The sequence below is a fragment of the Phragmites australis genome, chromosome 16 (genome assembly GCF_958298935.1).
Source record: "Phragmites australis chromosome 16, lpPhrAust1.1, whole genome shotgun sequence".
NCBI classification, from domain to species: domain Eukaryota; kingdom Viridiplantae; phylum Streptophyta; class Magnoliopsida; order Poales; family Poaceae; genus Phragmites; species Phragmites australis.
Window position 1 is genome coordinate 23029087 of NC_084936.1, and position 17177 is coordinate 23046263.

The 17177-nt window shown below is 41.0% G+C and overlaps 2 protein-coding genes across 4 annotated transcripts; both read left to right on the forward strand.

Annotated features, from left to right (window-relative positions):
* Positions 1 to 915: 915 nt before the first annotated feature.
* On the forward strand, positions 916 to 1933 carry LOC133896379 (transcription factor MYB77-like). Its single transcript, XM_062336973.1, has one exon. The coding sequence runs from the start codon at positions 1172 to 1174 to the stop codon at positions 1757 to 1759; it is 588 nt and encodes a 195-aa protein (XP_062192957.1). The 5' UTR covers positions 916 to 1171; the 3' UTR covers positions 1760 to 1933.
* Positions 1934 to 4688: 2755 nt separating this feature from the next.
* Positions 4689 to 16759, forward strand: LOC133895518 (conserved oligomeric Golgi complex subunit 3-like). 3 transcript variants are annotated; one of them, XM_062335911.1, is made up of 25 exons: positions 4689 to 4835; positions 4977 to 5060; positions 5603 to 5704; positions 5817 to 5861; positions 5943 to 6017; positions 6119 to 6214; positions 6982 to 7059; positions 9328 to 9413; positions 9503 to 9569; positions 9662 to 9724; positions 9811 to 9912; positions 10055 to 10159; positions 10247 to 10339; positions 10718 to 10806; positions 11710 to 11929; positions 13090 to 13173; positions 13432 to 13548; positions 13660 to 13692; positions 13825 to 13911; positions 14001 to 14063; positions 14375 to 14491; positions 14728 to 14820; positions 15261 to 15386; positions 15466 to 15566; positions 16410 to 16759. In XM_062335911.1, the coding sequence occupies exons 1-25, from the start codon at positions 4755 to 4757 to the stop codon at positions 16537 to 16539; spliced, it is 2337 nt and encodes a 778-aa protein (XP_062191895.1). In that variant the 5' UTR covers positions 4689 to 4754; the 3' UTR covers positions 16540 to 16759. The 3 variants fall into 3 exon arrangements, with proteins under 3 accessions (XP_062191895.1, XP_062191897.1, XP_062191898.1); XM_062335913.1 differs by having other exon boundaries at positions 5609 to 5704; XM_062335914.1 differs by lacking the exon at positions 6982 to 7059.
* Positions 16760 to 17177: the final 418 nt, after the last annotated feature.

The following is a 17177-nucleotide window of genomic DNA, read 5'->3' on the forward strand; positions in this document are numbered from 1 at the left end:
TCAAGGGTGGTCCTAATTTTTGCACATGTTGAGCGAGCAAAGCATGAGAAGATGGAGACGTTGTGTTGATAAAGTTAAGCAAATGGGACGTCGATGCAAGTGACAAGATAACATGAGGGATCAGAGCAGAAGAGACTTGTCGGTGGTCAAGATCGCAAGATAGAGTACACACGCCGACATCAGATCGCTTGCTTAAGGTGTAAGCAAGTGACAGTGAGTTATGCTTTGAGAAACGTGCAAGATGGTTTCATAGTTTAGCCTCAAAACTGTGGAGGGATGAAACCGTCTTGCATGCTTCTCAAAGCATAACTCACTGTCACTTGCTTACACCTTAAGCAAGCGATCTGATGTCGGCGTATGTACTATATCTTGCGATCTTGACCACCGATAAGTCTACGAGAGATATGTTTTCTTTGTGTTTTTTATCATAACTTACTTCTCACCTATTTTTACTTCCGTTCTTGGTTTTAATATACGTTGGGTGATCAAAATAAAAAAAGACTATATATTTCGAAAGAAATCGGTGAGACGACTATTCACACTCTTCTAATCGTCGTTTTTAGTCCTATACACTTAAAATGGTGTTTATCACTATAATCACATCCTCTTTCACATACAATCTTGAAGAATCCAAATATATTGGACTAGTCGAATAGTTACATAAATTGATTTTGATTTACTATAGAGACATTTCTAGACAGAAATCGAATCTAAAACGTTTTTAGAAGAATATAAAATCGTGTCAAACGAGGCCTTAATATGCCAATCACCGAGTAAACCACGAATCAAACGATTGCACAGATCTTGCGACACACGGCTGGGCATTTACTCTCAAAACAATCGAGAGATAAGCTACCAAGAATAAACCAACTCCTCGCTGAAGCTTTCCATATCCCAAGCGACTCCTAATTTCCAGATCCCACGCAACAATCTTAGAACGCCCGGCCGCTGAGCTTACCAAGAAAAAGCTACTCTCCACTCCGCGAGCTTTCCATATCCCACGCCATCGCTGATTTCCGGATTCCAATTTTGCAACGCACATGAAGCAGACGAGTCGGACGCCGGCGCCGCGCACCTGGCGCATTACGAGGGGGAGAGGACGCGGCGCGACGTAACCTAATCCAGCAACGTGCCGCGCGGGGTACGCGCAAGAAACCCAGGAAGTGGGTGCATGGAGGCGGCGGAGGGCGACGAGGGCAAGGCGGACTGCAAGAAGACGCCGTGGACCGCGGAGGAGGACGAGGCGCTGCGGCGGGAGGTGCGCAAGCACGGGCGGCAGAACTGGGCGGCCATCTCGGCCGCGCTGCCCGAGCGCGGGGCCAAGTCGTGCCGGCTGCGGTGGTGCCAGCACCTGTCCCCGGAGCTGGACAGCCGCCCGTTCACGCCCGAGGAGGACGCGCGCATCGTCGAGCTGCAGCGCATGCACGGCAACAAGTGGGCCACCATCGCGCGTCACCTCCCCGGCCGATCCGACAACGCCGTCAAGAACCGGTGGAACTCCGCTCTCCGCAAGATGCAGGGCGGCCCCGCCGCGGAGGACGCGGACGCTGACGACCAGGCGGCGGCCCCGGCGTGCCTCGAGCTGTTCCCCTTGAGGGCTGGGGGGCTGATGGAGGCCACTGCGGCTGGTCATTTCGGCGTTCGTGAGGAGGAGGTGGACGAGGAGGGCGATGTGGCGTCGATCGTCCTGACGCTGGGGTTGCCAGGGCTGAGCGAGTCGGAGCTGACGCTGAGCCTGCGGCCCGTGCGGCCGTCGTGATCGTGGAGAAGCGGCTACGCGGGCGTGGAATCTGAAAACGGTTCGTCCATGTCCAAGGCCATCGCACCAGCCGGCCGTCTCCGAGTGAAAAATTTCTGTAGAGTTTCAATGGGTATAGTCTTCTTCTTCTGAAAAGTTAGTGCCTTTTCAGATGAATAAGTTCATTTTTAGGATCCAAATTTTACCCAGAAAATCTAAACCGGCCACTTCTTGACGGTGGCAACAAATAAATTGGCTCTTGGTTTTGCCCCTCAAAATTGTGAAACCATATTACTTGAACCTAAGGCTGAGGCCAAGGCCCCGTAATTCTTTTTGTTCGCGTCTTTTCTCTGTTTTCTTCCTTTGATGAATGCAATTAGATATTACCCAACTCATTGCTTTACTGCTACAAGATGTCTGCATTTTTCCTGAAATAATTAAGAAGTGTGCAATTACCCGAAAATAAAATATCCACACAGGATACGACCAAAGACGCATACTACTCATATACACCACACTCGTACCATACACCTACCCACATGTACGTCCTATAAACATGCAAGTGAAGATATCAGAGAACTCTAGACCTCTTCCCTCAATTAATTAAGGTAGACCTGCCATTTCCAAAAGGAGTTATAGACATCTGGAAACATGCAAAACCACTTAACACACACGTGTATTTAGGATAAGGGCCTCAATCTAATCCAAGGGTAAACCTACATAAGGATAAGGCCCGTTAGATATGGTTCCGAATTCTTTCAGAAATATTTCAATTCTAGTTTCTCCCTAAAAACGATGATAGTTGTAAGAAGAAGTAATTAAAAAATAGGATGAACCATATTTTACCTATTTCTCTCTTACAGTGTAAAAAAGAGAAACACTTTTCCCATTTTAGATTCCAATTACTTGCAAAAAATACCGTTTGACAATTATTCTACTAATTCTAGCCATAATCTGAAATGTTTTATGCTACCAAACAGACTCTAAATCTCAGCTAGTAGGATGAGCACCTGTGCGCCCAGCAGAGCTAGAGTGCAGACGTGCTTGAATGCTCACCTGGCGTCTTGCCAAACAAGCTAGGGCTCGTCCTCATACAAACTTTAGTGCAACTGCAAGGACGAATCGAGTTATTGGGCTACATGTTTCCACATATTGGGCCAGTTATGCCAGTTGGACCTAGTCCAATCTTGAGCATGCGTTAGCTCATGTTACCGAATCCAGTCCATGGAACCTCAACTGCAAGGGATATTTTTTTTATATATTTTTATTTTTCAATATTTATAATAATACATGATTATTTCAAAATATTACATATATAAACTATCATCATCGATCGGATAGACGACGAGACCTCGTGGCCTTCGACACGACAGTCATAAATTAAATACGATGGTTGACGTGATATCCACATTAACATATCGCCCAACTAACGAATGACATCTTTGATGTCGTCAATTAAAAAGATGATAGGACTTTGTTAGACTCACTGAAAAAGATGTCGCCTATTCAACGAATGGACACATGTACTGGACTTTTTTTAATGTGAACAACATGCATACTAGCTTTTTCATAACAACAAAAACAACACCGCTAGCTTTTTTATATGAACAACATGTATGCTAGTTTTCTCACAACACAAACATGTGAAAAGGTGTTGCTTTTTTGGTGGGCCTAGCAGAGTACTATCATTCTTTCAACAGACGATATCAATGGTGTCGTTTGTTAGTTAGACGACATGTTGATGTGGACGCTACGTCGGCCAGGGTAGTTAGGGCCTGTTTGGTTGAGGTGTTTTGGCTTTTGGCTTCTGATATTTTGCTATTGGTTTTTGTAATATTTTTTTTTAGCTTCTCAGCCCACTAAAATTTAGAAAAGCTCATCTCAACTAGTTTATCAACTTTTAGTTCATTTTCTCAGAATCTAATTTTTCAGTTTTCCAAAAGCAAACTCATAGCTGGGCTATTTGTTTCGACTTCTGGCTTCTGAGAATCAGAAGTACAAGCCGAACTAAACATACCCTTAATTTTTGACCCGTTGCACCGTGAGTCTCACAAGATGTCGTCTGTTGGATAGACGACATCTTGCTGTTTCCCTTCCAATAGATGATGACAACATAAATGTGTAATATATTGAAATAGCTGTGTATTTTTGCAAAGATTGAAAATAAAAATATATAAATAAAAAATTCACTGTGAGGATCACTGAAAAGCCCGTTAGATTTTATTGGCTGCAGATAGTATCGACCAATCTCCTAGAGAGTTTTTTTTTTATATTTTATAAATCACAAAATTGTAAAATTAGACATCTTTTTTGAAAAATCACACATGTAGACCCTATCACCCGTTGAAACGAGCGACAAGTTTAAAAAAACTAAAAATACAACATTTCAATATTCTTAAAATTTAAAACACTACCAAAATAGTCATAAAAAATTCTAAAAAAATTATAGTGTGGATGATGCTATAATGTAGCTCTCCAAAAATTTTCAACTCAAACAATTACTTGTATAATAAGAAATAAAAAAAGCAACATATCATTGTACATATTATATTTTTGTCTAAAATTTTTTAGAGAGCCAGGTCATAGTATTATCTACACCACCAATTTTTTTCAAATTTTTTCATAACAAATTTGATCATATTTTGAATTTTAAGAGCAATAGAACGTAGTATTTTTACTTTAAAACCTGTCCAGATGTGCGATTTTTCAAAACTGTCGCCCTTACAGTATGTGACAAGAGTCTATATGTGCTGATTTTTCAAAGCAGAGACTATTTTTGCAAGTTTTCGATTTATGAAATGTAAAAACAAAAATATTCTCTCCTACATCGGCCATGGGGCCTGTAATAGTTGGTCCAAACAATCTGCCACAGCGTAGGCCACGTAAGGTCCCACAATTTTTTTTTTCAAAGCCTATTTACCCTGAGCTGGTTGAGCCCGAGCCCGAGCCCGCGCTACACTACACAGCTACTACAAGCCCGACTCCGCTTGACGCGAGCCGCGCGGAGCGCACGCCCATGGCGACGCCGCCGCCGTCCACCCTGCCCAAGTCGGGGGCGGTCTCCAAGGGCTACAACTTCGCCTCCACCTGGGAGCAGGTCGGTCGCCCGCCTCCGTGTCGTACCTTCGTCCTCGTCCCGAGCTTAGATCTGGGCGTGGCGGGGGGCCCTGAGATCTCGACGGGTGCGATCGGCGGTTCGATGGATCTGACGTTTCTTTTTGCATTCGCGCCCTTGCAGAACGCGCCGCTCACGGAGCAGCAGAAGGCCGCGATCGCCGCGCTCTCCCATGCCGTGGCCGAGCGGCCGTTGCCGGCCAATCTTGTGAGTTTTTTTTTTAGGAAATCTGGGGAGATTTGTTTGCATAATTATATGCGTTTTTCCTTGTATCGGATAATGTTAGGATTTCGTAGCGCAATAATTGTACTTAGTGGTACGTGCAGAAATTCTGTGCCTGGGCTGCACTGGATCCCCGTGAAGTCGGGTTTGAGTTGGCAGTGCAGGGTTTAGGTGATTTCGTATTTGGAACAGAACGTAAAAATATTCATTGACTTGAGTAAAATCTGGAGGTTGGGGGGGTTGGGATCTTGGTATCAATGGTACATTATTAGCTCATATGCTATATTAAAATAGGTATGAATATTCTTATATTTTTTATAATGTGTTGTGTCAATTAGGTTCTCAAAGTGTGGGTTTGACCTTGGAGGGTAATTTCACTGAATGGCTGCTTGTGCTTCTATAGTACACGGCAATCCTTTTCCATTTTGACCTTTTTTATTCTCCCCTTTGTTTTGGTTTGGGTTAGTCGTGGATGGATGACATTGTCATTGAGTTTGACTAAATGTGTTTTTTGGGTGTTGTATAAGGAGAAGAGTTTGGGGAAGGATGGAGGTGCGAATGTGCCAGAGAAAGAGTCCGCTTTGGAGGAGGCTGGTGCAATGGATGCAGTCTTGGTGAATACACATCAGGTTAGTTTTCATTCTTCTGTTCCTTGACTTTTGCTTAATGGCTGCTGTAGTAATACTTGTAACTATTCATTGATGATGAAAATTTGAAATTACACTTGTGTCTTTCCTGCAGTTCTACAAGTGGTTTGCAGAATTGGAGTCAGTTATGAAATCTGAGGTTTATTAATGCCACTGTTTCTTTTGGTGCTGAAAGATTGTGATGACATTGTGAGTTTGTTCACCTCTGGTTCATTGTCAGACAGAGGAAAAGTATCGCCTCTACGAGAATACATTAGAGGAGCGTGTCAACACATGTGACGGTATCCTTAAGCAAGTAGGCTTGTGAAACTTTTTTTGGTTTATGTTGAAAAAAGATGTAACAAACATATACATCTTTCCGCCTTTAGTTTAACCTTTTGAAGTACATCTGTGCAGGTTGATGACACATTGAACTTATTTGAGGAACTACAGTCCTTGCACTCGAGTGTTGCCACAAAGACAAAAACTTTGCATGATGCCTGCGACCAACTTGTATGGCCCTTTTTCTCTAGTTATTTGTGTTGGAATCGTTCTTGTAGTTGTGTTAATGCAATTTGGCTCTTTGATGATGAAATATCCACCAGAAAGAACAGTTGATTCTCCATGACTTGTGCACATAAGCCATCTTGAAGAGTTTCATGAGTATCAGTGAAACGTAACACGATAACATGGATTGTTGGTGCATTTGGAATGCATTATATATGTTGACTTATTAGGCAATAAAAAAGGAAAAACTCTGTCCTGTTTGTTAGCTTGTATTTCAGTTCATGATCCATTTTTTGATACACTTTGTAGCTTCATTGCTGATGCAATCATGCAACTCATATCGCAAAGGAGATTCCTCATATACACTATATTTTTTTTGTGCGTAGCCTTGTTGAGTATTATGTCTAAAATCCACAAAATCAATTAAGGCATGCCATGGCACAAAAGGTAAACTTCATATTGTTTTAACAACATGGGAAAGTATAGGTTCTGGCAATAGTGTTCTGGCAATAATCTTGAAAACATACTGAAAATAGGTTGACATTTCTATTGGTATTTAGTAAGTGCATTCTGATCTACGAAACCCAATACTTCATTTGATGTACTGGATACTGGTGTCACTTTACTTTTAAACAAACAACAATATTAATGTTTCATTGATAATTGAATGGAATATTTAGTGACAAAAATTTGTTTTCCCATCTTCCTACTCTATCACCTGATTTTCTTTACTATTTGGTTGATTGAGCATTATTTCTAATGATGACGTACAGTTGGTTGAGAAACAAAGGCTGATTGAGTTTGCAGAGGCGCTTCGAAGTAGGCTCAACTACTTTGACGAATTGGAAAATGTAAGGTTTGGGGACCCTAGTTGGCATCTTACAAAGATTTTTTTGTTCTACTTTATCAAAACATCAGATCAAGTCAATACTTGTTCAATGGCCTGTGCAGCTCACACCAGAGTACACTGTACCAAATTTACCAAACTATGTAACACACTAAATATGGAAATTTATCTGATTTCAGTAGGTGAAAGTTTACCATATCAGTAAACTATCTTAACTTTTTACAGCTTGTTAAATATTGCAGCCTGTGGTTGATTCATTTGAAACACATTAACTGGTATTAGGTTGTCTTGAGTAGCGAACTATTTAATTCCTATGGAGGTTCTGAACTGTGTGTCTTACACCCTGTGTTGCAATATTGTGGTTAATGAAATATTGTTATCCATGTTTGTGGGCAGGGGCGGGCCCAAGTGAGGGCATGGGTGCAGATGTACACCCAAATTTTGTTGTAAAAAATTAAGTATATATCATATTTGTTTGAGGAATAATCACCGAGTGTATTAATTATTGATGAGAACATTACATGTATTTATATGCTACAATCAAACATAGCGACAGGTGTAGTTTGTTAGTGATCCATTGCATGCAGTGACTGTGACGCGCCTTGCGGTAGAAGTGAACGCCAGGAGACTCGGTGAAGTGGTGAACGTGATCACATAGTTGGTTGAGGACATGCATGATGAGTTGGTGAAGCACATGCAATGGTTGAGGACGTGTCAGATGACTTGATGAGGCATGTAGTGGTTGAGGATGTGTCGAAAGACTTGGGCAACACCAGCTGGTACTAAGTTAGTTGCGCTAACAATATTTTCCTTAGTCTCCTAGGCCTTTGCCTTTTTCTCACTACAGTTGCTGCTCTTGGCGACCTAAGTGGACAAACTCAACGCGGCAACACGCAACAACCCAAGCCCAACACGGCAAGTCGTCAACCTCCAGCAGTGGATGGCCAACGCCCAATCCCCAATGGCCCAAATGTGAAACGACATCCCGGTGGCCCAATGCCCAAACGCACGTACGAGATGGAGGGCGATGGCACAGAGCCTGGCGGCGGCCCGAGCGCAACGGGGAGGGATCACACGAGCGTGGTAGGGCACTACTGTGACGGCGCAAGCCAGCAGGGAGGGGATGTGCCGGCGTGGTAGTGCGCTTCCATGGCGGCACGAGTATGGCAGTACAAATTTTTGAGCTATGTACACCATTGTTAAAATGCTACGCTCGCTACTGTTGGTGGGTATGTTTCCCTTAGGTCCTACTGTTTGGTGCTGCTAAGAATATTTTGTACCTGCAAGATCTAGAGCATGTTTGGTTGACAAATACACTTTTCCATTGTATAGTGGGGTGTGCTATAATTCATGTGGCTCACCATAAGAAAAGTGTGATGCTAGCGTCGGATCGGACATTTCGAATCCGAGTCGGTCCGACACTTGTGTTGGATTCCGAGTTGTATTTCACATGTCCAAATTTTCTTTGCCGAATCGGACACCCGCATCCGAGTCAGATTTCGACACCCGTATCCGTATCCAGGTAACACTAGCGGGTACTATAGCTGCCATGTGCAAACCAGAAAAAGACAGGTGCCTAAACTGCATTATGTGAAGTTTCAAACATATATCCAGCCAATGTAGTGTAGCATAGTGGATGATAAGTTCGTGCTGCTATTTCTGCTACTGAAATAGCTCAGCGCCAGTATCAAGCTAGCAGCTGAGTCGAATACTTCCATTGAAAAATGGGAGGTTTGAGTTATTCGATTTCAACGTGATCTTCTGGATCAAAACTTGACCATTAAATTTTTGTTCAAAAATGTTGGGGATTCCCCATAAAATTATAAATATGATTGTACTATTTTTACATGGCCACACCAGTATACTAGAGAATCAATTGTTGGTCAAAGGATTCCAAAGTTTGACCATGTAACTGCTTGTTGACTTCATATTTTTGAAACTGAGGGAGGGATTAGTATGTTTTGATGAAGCATGTGAACAGTAATGCTTAATTGCTCTTCCAACTTCGTGTCTCAGCATAGGAGGATACTAAAATAATTTCAACTCTCTGTGAGCAAACTTAATAGTAAGCACTTCGCATTGGGCATGTCAGGGTACAAATGAAAGAATATTTACAGGCTTGTAGGACAGTAACGAAAGAAGTCATTGAGCTGCAGAGTTTCCAATATATCTACTCCTTAGTTGATGACATGTGAATCCTTTTGAATAACTTTGTCATTTGTGCGTGCATAAACTAGTTCATGTGAGCTAACTACCTAATTTTGTTTCACAGGTTTCAAGCAGCTTTTATTCTCAAAATATGAACATTGGAAACGGACAGTTTCTCCCACTGTTAAAGCGCCTTGATGAATGTATCTCGTAAGTAATAGCTGCATAGTAATGCTTTGTCTTTGATTTTATGCTAAGGTTTCCGGAGCTAATGCAACTTCCCCTGTTGCGGATTGTAGATATGTTGAAAACAATCCACAATATGCTGAATCTGCTGTTTACTTGGTCAAGTTTTGCCAACTTCAAGTAAATTACTACTAGTGATCCAATGGCTACATTCATAGGCATAAAGAATCAGAGCACATAACCTGATAATTATCTGGTCCTTTTTTATGCAGTCTCGTGCATTAAGTATGATTCGGTCACATGTGCTGTCAATACTTAAAGGCGCTTCATCCCAGGTGATTCTCAGTTGCATTTCGTTGGTAGTAAAAGTGAAGTAAACAGACAGCTATAGATGATACCTGTACTTGGTTGAACCTTGCAGGTTCAAGCTGCAATTCGAGGCAGCAATTCTGGCAAAAACGTTGTCACAGAGGGTGTGGAGGCATCTCTTATCTATGTTCGCTTCAAGGCGGCAGCTAGTGAGGTATAATTTTTCATAATATGATATACAGATTGTGCGAGGGGATTTTAATCCAATCATGTACATTGATGATATTATATTATGTAGTCTCTAATATCATCTGACATGACAGTTCTGATATAATTTTTCTATATTTGTCATCCAGCTAAAACCGATATTAGGTGAAATTGAAAGTAGATCTTCTAGGAAGGAGTACGCGCAGATTCTTTCCGAGTGTCACAGTTTGTTTTGTGAACAGAGGCTGTACTTGGTAAGTTACAAGGGTATTTCCTTCCCACTCTGTTTTCATGTTAACCCGGTTGTCTCTTAGGTCTTAACACTTCAATATGACTGCTAGGTACGAGGTACGGTACAGCAACGAATCTCGGAGTTTGCAAGAAAAGAGGCCTTACCTTCGTTAACAAGGTCTGGTTGTGCCTATCTGATGGAGGTAACTGCATACTTGCTAATTTCCTGTTTAGATTTCATTTCTGTACTGAAATGTTGTTTTTGAAAGTTGCAACTTGCGATCATGGTAGTACTAGAAAACATGATAGCGTACTAAAAGGCAAAATAAATTCAGTGGCTACCTGTATCGGCAAGTTTGGACCGTATTGCCTAACTAGAGATGTTGATTCATCCTGCTTTATGAATATTTACTGGCTTAATACTAAATTCTCACCTTTCATGCTTAGTGAGTGCACTTATATTTTGTCAGCTGCGGAGTTCCATGCACTTGTATTTTATTTATTTTATTTTATTCTATTGTTTAATAATTCCTGCTGTTTGATTACTAAACATATTTACCAGTTTTAGTGCTGCTTGTCAGGCATGCCAGTTTGAGCACCAGCTTTTTGCTCACTTCTTCCCATCATCTGCTGCAGATGTTTCAAGTATGGCTCCTTTAATGGACCCACTGTAAGTTATTTTATTCTCCCTCACGATGTGTTGTTGCAATATTTGTATATGCAGCCATGCTGGCAAACTTATTTTTTTAGCTGAGGTGATTAGTCTGTGAAATTCACCAAGCTTGATTTGAGAGACATGAGAGTTACTTTGGACAGATCAATAACCCAGCAATAGATCCTAAAACCTAGATTACGAGTTGTATACAGTTTCAGATGTTAATTTGCATGGATATGCATTAACTGTCATACCATAACTCCATTAGGGACTCATGTCCGAACCATCTGATCATGTGGGACAAGATGTTCATCTATTTGATACTAGGAAATTAACATTGCCAGGATCCTGTGGGAAGCTAGCAGTGCTAGCACCCCAATATGCAGGCGAATATGATTAACGTTGTTATTGGGTCATTGACCAATCGGCGATTACTCATCCAATCTCCCATGTCCGGCCAACTGGAGCCTCCTACATGACTAGCAGGCTCAGTTGTATGACTGGTTAACCAGGCATAGACTTGCTAGGGCTGGGCAGGTATTGCTGCCTGGCAGCTAAAGCCCACCATCAGAGAGGAGGGGGATAGAAGAGACAAGAGTTACTGCTGCCCAGGCTCGAGCAGGCAGATGACCAGATCCAGAGACAAGAGAGTGATTTGAGTGATGGGGCGTGGAACCCAATCTCTGCACCGCCGCCACCTGTCAGGCTGTCACTGCCAAGCCATCTATTTCTATTCCCACAACACCAGCTCCTCCTCTCCCCTACGAGCCAGTCCTTTCTACACCTCTTCATTGTGTGGTGTGTAGGTCTGTGATTAGTTGGACTAGAAATAGACCCATGGATCTCTGTCTGATCTGAATACTCATTATACATATATTGTTATTAGTAAGACGATTAATGAAATAATTTTTTATTCAGGTGCACATACTTATATGATACCCTGAGGCCTAGACTGATATATGAAGGAAATATTGATTCTCTCTGTGAACTTGTTGACATTCTGAAAGTTGAAGTGCTAGGAGAACAATTGAGTAGACGTGGTGAATCAGTAGTTGGTCTCCGTCCAATATTCCAAAGGATACTCGCTGATGTTCATGAGCGGTTAGCATTTTGTGCTCGGACTCATATCCGTGAAGAGGTAATATTCTAGATGTCCTTCCGTTGATGGATGACTCTATGTTCATTCCGTCAGCATTCTTTTTTGGTTGCTGCGCACATATTTGCATTATATTTTTCAATATATAGTACGAGCATTGTTCCTCAATATTCAGATCAATTGCCTTGTAGAATTGTGTTGAGTTTGTAATTGAACATGCAATATTCTGATGTGACATCATGTGAGAACCTGAAACTTTTTTGCGATTACAAGGATGACGCACGCATACACACACCACCCCACACGCACACCACTCACACACCCACAAGTGGGCCTTGTATCACATTCCTACAAATAAACCGCTAAAAGCACTCACGTGTGTAATCGTGGGCACCAGGATTTGAACCCTTGTGGGTAGAGTCATACCTTCATGCCTCCACCACCACACTAAGAGGTGGTTTCCGAGAACCCGAAGCTTGGTAATCAAAATGGTCACTTTAGTCACTAAACAACACTAATCATTTCCTCTCATTCTAGTTATCTGCATAAACATGGGTAGCTTGGTGCATGTATCACCAACATGTGACCAAAGGTTTATGCACCAGAAAGAATGCATATTGGTAGCACTGTCCAAAGAAAGAAAATGGAGAAATCTTTGGAATCTGTTTATATGGACTATAAGTATAGTTCCCTTGAGTTTCAGTTGAATTTGGAGAAGCTTAAGCCATATATAAAATGACACCGTTAAGAACGTAAGATGCCCTCCAGCATATGTGCTTACATGACTAATAGGTAAAGTTGAGCCCCTTAAACATGACCGGGAAGGGTATGGATACTGTGTTGAAGGCTGTGGCTGGCTGATGGGATTAAATTGGTGACCTTCCAAGAATTGATTGGAATAAATGTGGACAGGCCTGAGTTGATAAGATAGCATTCACTTTTCCTTTTTGCCAGGGGTTGGGGGGATGGATACGTTACAAACGGCCTTTAGCTGTTATAAGTCTAAACTTTTTCCTCCCTCTACATAGCTTCTACTTCCTACACTAGTATGTAGCAGTCAAATTTGCTGCATTTACAATTTTGCCCTTTCTGTTGTCCTTATCAAATAGTTCTTTATATTTGCTTTAGGGCTTTGAGCAGCTACAATATTTTTAATTTAATGTGATTTGTTGTTTAATATTTATTGTACCACTTTTTTTCAGATTGCAAATTTTCGCCCTTCTGATGAAGATCTGGATTATCCTGGAAAGCTTGAGCGATCTGTGGATACAACTTCAAGTGCTACTGTTAGTTTGCTTCCTACTTCAGTTGAAACTGACTCTTTCCAAGTTTACTCAATCTTTGTGACATATTCAATACATGTAGTTTTTGGCTAATAGACATGCTTCCTCTCACTTCTCCAATGTGCCACTATTGCCTATTTCACCTTAATACCTGGCAGTTACATCTGTTTTTAAGACAACACATGGTTCTGATTACTGAATATGTTCTGGTCTGTTTGCTATGGTGATAGGATAACTAGATCTATTTGTTTCAACCCGTAGGTTGGTGACAACTCAGACATATATGTGACATGGTACAGACCATTGGAGAAAACAGTTTCGTGCCTATCAAAGCTATATCGCTGCTTAGAACCTTCTGTCTTTACTGGATTAGCCCAGGTATTGAACCTCGCAAAGCTAAGATTGTTTGTCTTGCTAAATCTTCCATTTACTGGTCGGTTCCTTTTCAATTCAACTTGACAAGAGATATATTACTCTGATTGCCACCAGGAAATTGTAGAAGTTTGCTCAACATCTCTGCAGGTTTCTATACGATTCTCCGCTCCGATCCCGTCTTCTTTTCTTATTTCCCAACACACTATTTGCAGTTTTTATGCTATGATGTATCGTCTTACTGTTTGTTATTTTGAGAAACACTATTGATGTTGTGAACAGAGTGCAAGCAAGATCATCTCAAAGAAAGCAACCCCAATGGATGGTCAGCTTTTTCTAATTAAGCACCTCCTCATTTTAAGGGAACAGGTGGTCATCTATCTATTATCCTGTCCAGAAAATTTCATCTCACTCATTAATTCATCTCGCAACTCATATGGTACTTTGCATGTCTTCAGATTGCTCCATTCGCCATTGAGTTCTCTGTCACGCATAAGGAGCTGGATTTCTCCCATTTGCTGGTATTCACAACTTTGTTCCTTACATATGGAGTATTAATTGTTTATGTCTTGCATGTTGTTTCATCATTTCATGCATGGTGACTTGTTGACTTGACCCTCGTGGTTGTAAGAGTACATTAACATTCTAGATATATGTACCTTTTGAAACTATTGTTTATACTCTTAATTTTGATTCTCTGAAATGATGTTCCTTAGGTCTGCTCCGTTATTCTTTATTTTTAAAAGAATTGGTATTGACCATACAATCATTGTATTTCATTTGAAATAGATTGTTTGTGATTGCTAATTACAGCAAATTAATATTTTTACAGGATCACCTAAGAAGGATTCTCAGGGGCCAGGTCTCATTGTTTGATTGGTCAAGGTCAACATCACTAGCTAGGACCTTTTCTCCCCGCATTTTGGAGAATCAAATTGATGCCAGAAAAGTAACTAACCTGACCTAATGTCTTCTGTTGTTTGACCTCAAAATTGAAGATGCTTAGCTTCTCTTAGAAATTTAGTATTCCATATTATGAAATTTAAAAAGTGCGGGTATGATCCTTGAAATGGAATGAAGTTGTGGCACTTGCTAACCAAGATAGGATTGATTGTTTTCTAGTTGCTCCCATCTTCTCAGTTTCCTTTGATTTTGGCTTATTTTGCTATTGCTCTTTTATTTCAGGAATTGGAGAAAAGCCTCAAAGCTACCTGTGAAGAGTTTATAATGTCCATCACCAAATTAGTAGTGGACCCAATGCTTTCTTTTGTTACTAAGGTAGCGTAATCTGCAGACTTTATTACATTAAGACTTTGGGGCTTTCCTTTTATGTTCCTGACTTTCTGTAGTACCTGTAGACAGTAGTTTGTCATGAACTATTTTTTTGTTGTTACTATCCCATCATCCCATGAAGTCCTGGGAAATCCTTAGTTGTATGCCATTGAGAGCGAACTTTGGGCCTTTGCACTTTGTTCTTCTGTATAACTATAGTGTGTCCTGAGCTCCTTTTAGGTGTGTGACTATCCCATTTACTACTGGAAAGTCCCTAGTGGCTGGTACCATTTATAACAGGGGTAGTATAGTGGCAGCAATTGTAATTTCTACTGAGATGTAACTCCCTTGTATCACTTTTATCTGTTGATGTCTACTTAGATGTAACTCCCTTGTATCACTTTTGTCTGTTGTAGTCTAATGTGGTCATGGCATGACTGTGGCAGGTAACTGCTGTCAAAGTTGCATTGTCCTCCGGTAGCCAGGGTCAGAAGTTGGATTCTGTTCTAGCAAAACCCCTGAAGACTCAAGCATTTGCTTCTCCTGATAAAGTTGGAGAGCTAGTACAAAAGGTACATTACAAATTTGCAGTATATGATGCAAGAAACACTGTCTTTTTCCCCCAATGTCATATTCCTTTTCCCCAAATAGGTTGCCACCGCTATTCAACAAGATTTGCCCAAAGTAATGACCAAGATGAGGTTGTATTTGCAAAATCCATCTACACGAATGATCTTATTCAAACCTATCAAGTAAGGATCTCCATCTCCACGTGTCCATTGAATCTTTTATGTATGTGTTTTTTTATTTCCTTCTAGCTTTTAGACGAATATTCAGGAATTATGGCGTAGTGCAAGAGTAAGGTTTAATTCAGCCAAGATCAGCATATTTTTTTTTCCCTATGCACATAATTCAGCACAAAAAGGTCTAACTTGGATAGATCCTAACAATCGAACCATATGTTTTATACATAATAGTCCTGGGCTACCAATTCCTGATGTATGATCTGGATTATTTGTATGTGACATCAAAATTGAAGGAGTTATGCCCTCGTACAATCAGCGCAAAGAATTAATTCTAGTATTTATAGTTGAGCATGTTTTCTACTTCACTAAGAAACCTACCATTTCAGACATTACTCATTGCATTCTCATTACCATTGAATCTCTGCACTGTTTACTTGTATGTATGATATGTCATTCATATAGAATATTTTGATCTGAGTTGTTTGTATTAGTTCGATGCATATAAGGCTTGGAAACCTAATGAATGCCTTGTCCGGTGGACGGCTGGATGCAACAGTTTAGAATGTGCTATGGTGCATGCGCAGCTATCCCTTTTTTTTATACTTTTGGTGTTATGCTTGTATAACTTTTAATAAATTGGGAGTTTAACAAGGTGAAACTGCACTTCTGAAAAAGAAACATTAGACTAGAGCACTATGGAATGAACTAACTGGACAACTAACCTTTATTATTTCTTAAATTATCTAGCTGTGCTATACTAAAATACCCAGAGAACCCTATCTGTAAACTGGAGAAAGGGTCAAGCACTTAGTTCAATGCATTTCTTCTTATGCCTCTCTTTCGTCCCAGGACAAATATAGTCGAGGCTCATATACAGCTGCAGTCCCTTCTGAAGTCAGAATACACCACTGATGAAATGCAATCCATCGGTATGTTGGCTATACCTGATTTGCAGTCTCAACTTGATAGCCTTTTGTAGCCTGTATACAAGGCTGCCTAGTCTTTTTTGAGATAGTAATGCAGTCCGTTCAAGTAACCACAGTAAAGTTTTCACCCATCCGAACCTCTACCGGATTGATGTTGTAAATTGTCCATGTTTTATATTGAAATGGAGCTACACTGCCATGACAACTAATAGTGGACACATTTTACGAAGTGCTTCTTGAAGTTGGAATGCATATCCCTAGGCAATTTTTGTATGTTGTACACCCACTGTTGGTTAAACACTTCAACACCCGAAAATTGGGGGTCAGTGAAATTTGTCCATCCGTGGCAAAACTCAAACTGATGATCGCTGCACGCCACCAAGGCATCTGTTGTCGACTTACACGCTCAGGTTGCCTGTCCTGGAAGATGGTATCTTTCTCATCTTGAAGACCTTGTGGACGCTCAGCTGAGACATCTTAAATCTCTTTGTCATCTCACAGCATCACCTAGAATTTAAAACGACATCTCTGTTTTTACGTAGGTTTTTGTTAAGAATTTTAGAGGAATCATACAATATATGCAAGTAGTTATGTAAAAATCCATAGAAACCCCCTACTGTTCTCGATCTCTACTCTTTCAGATAGGCCCTAGGATACAACTGGCTCCGTTTGCCAGAAGTGCTTAACCACT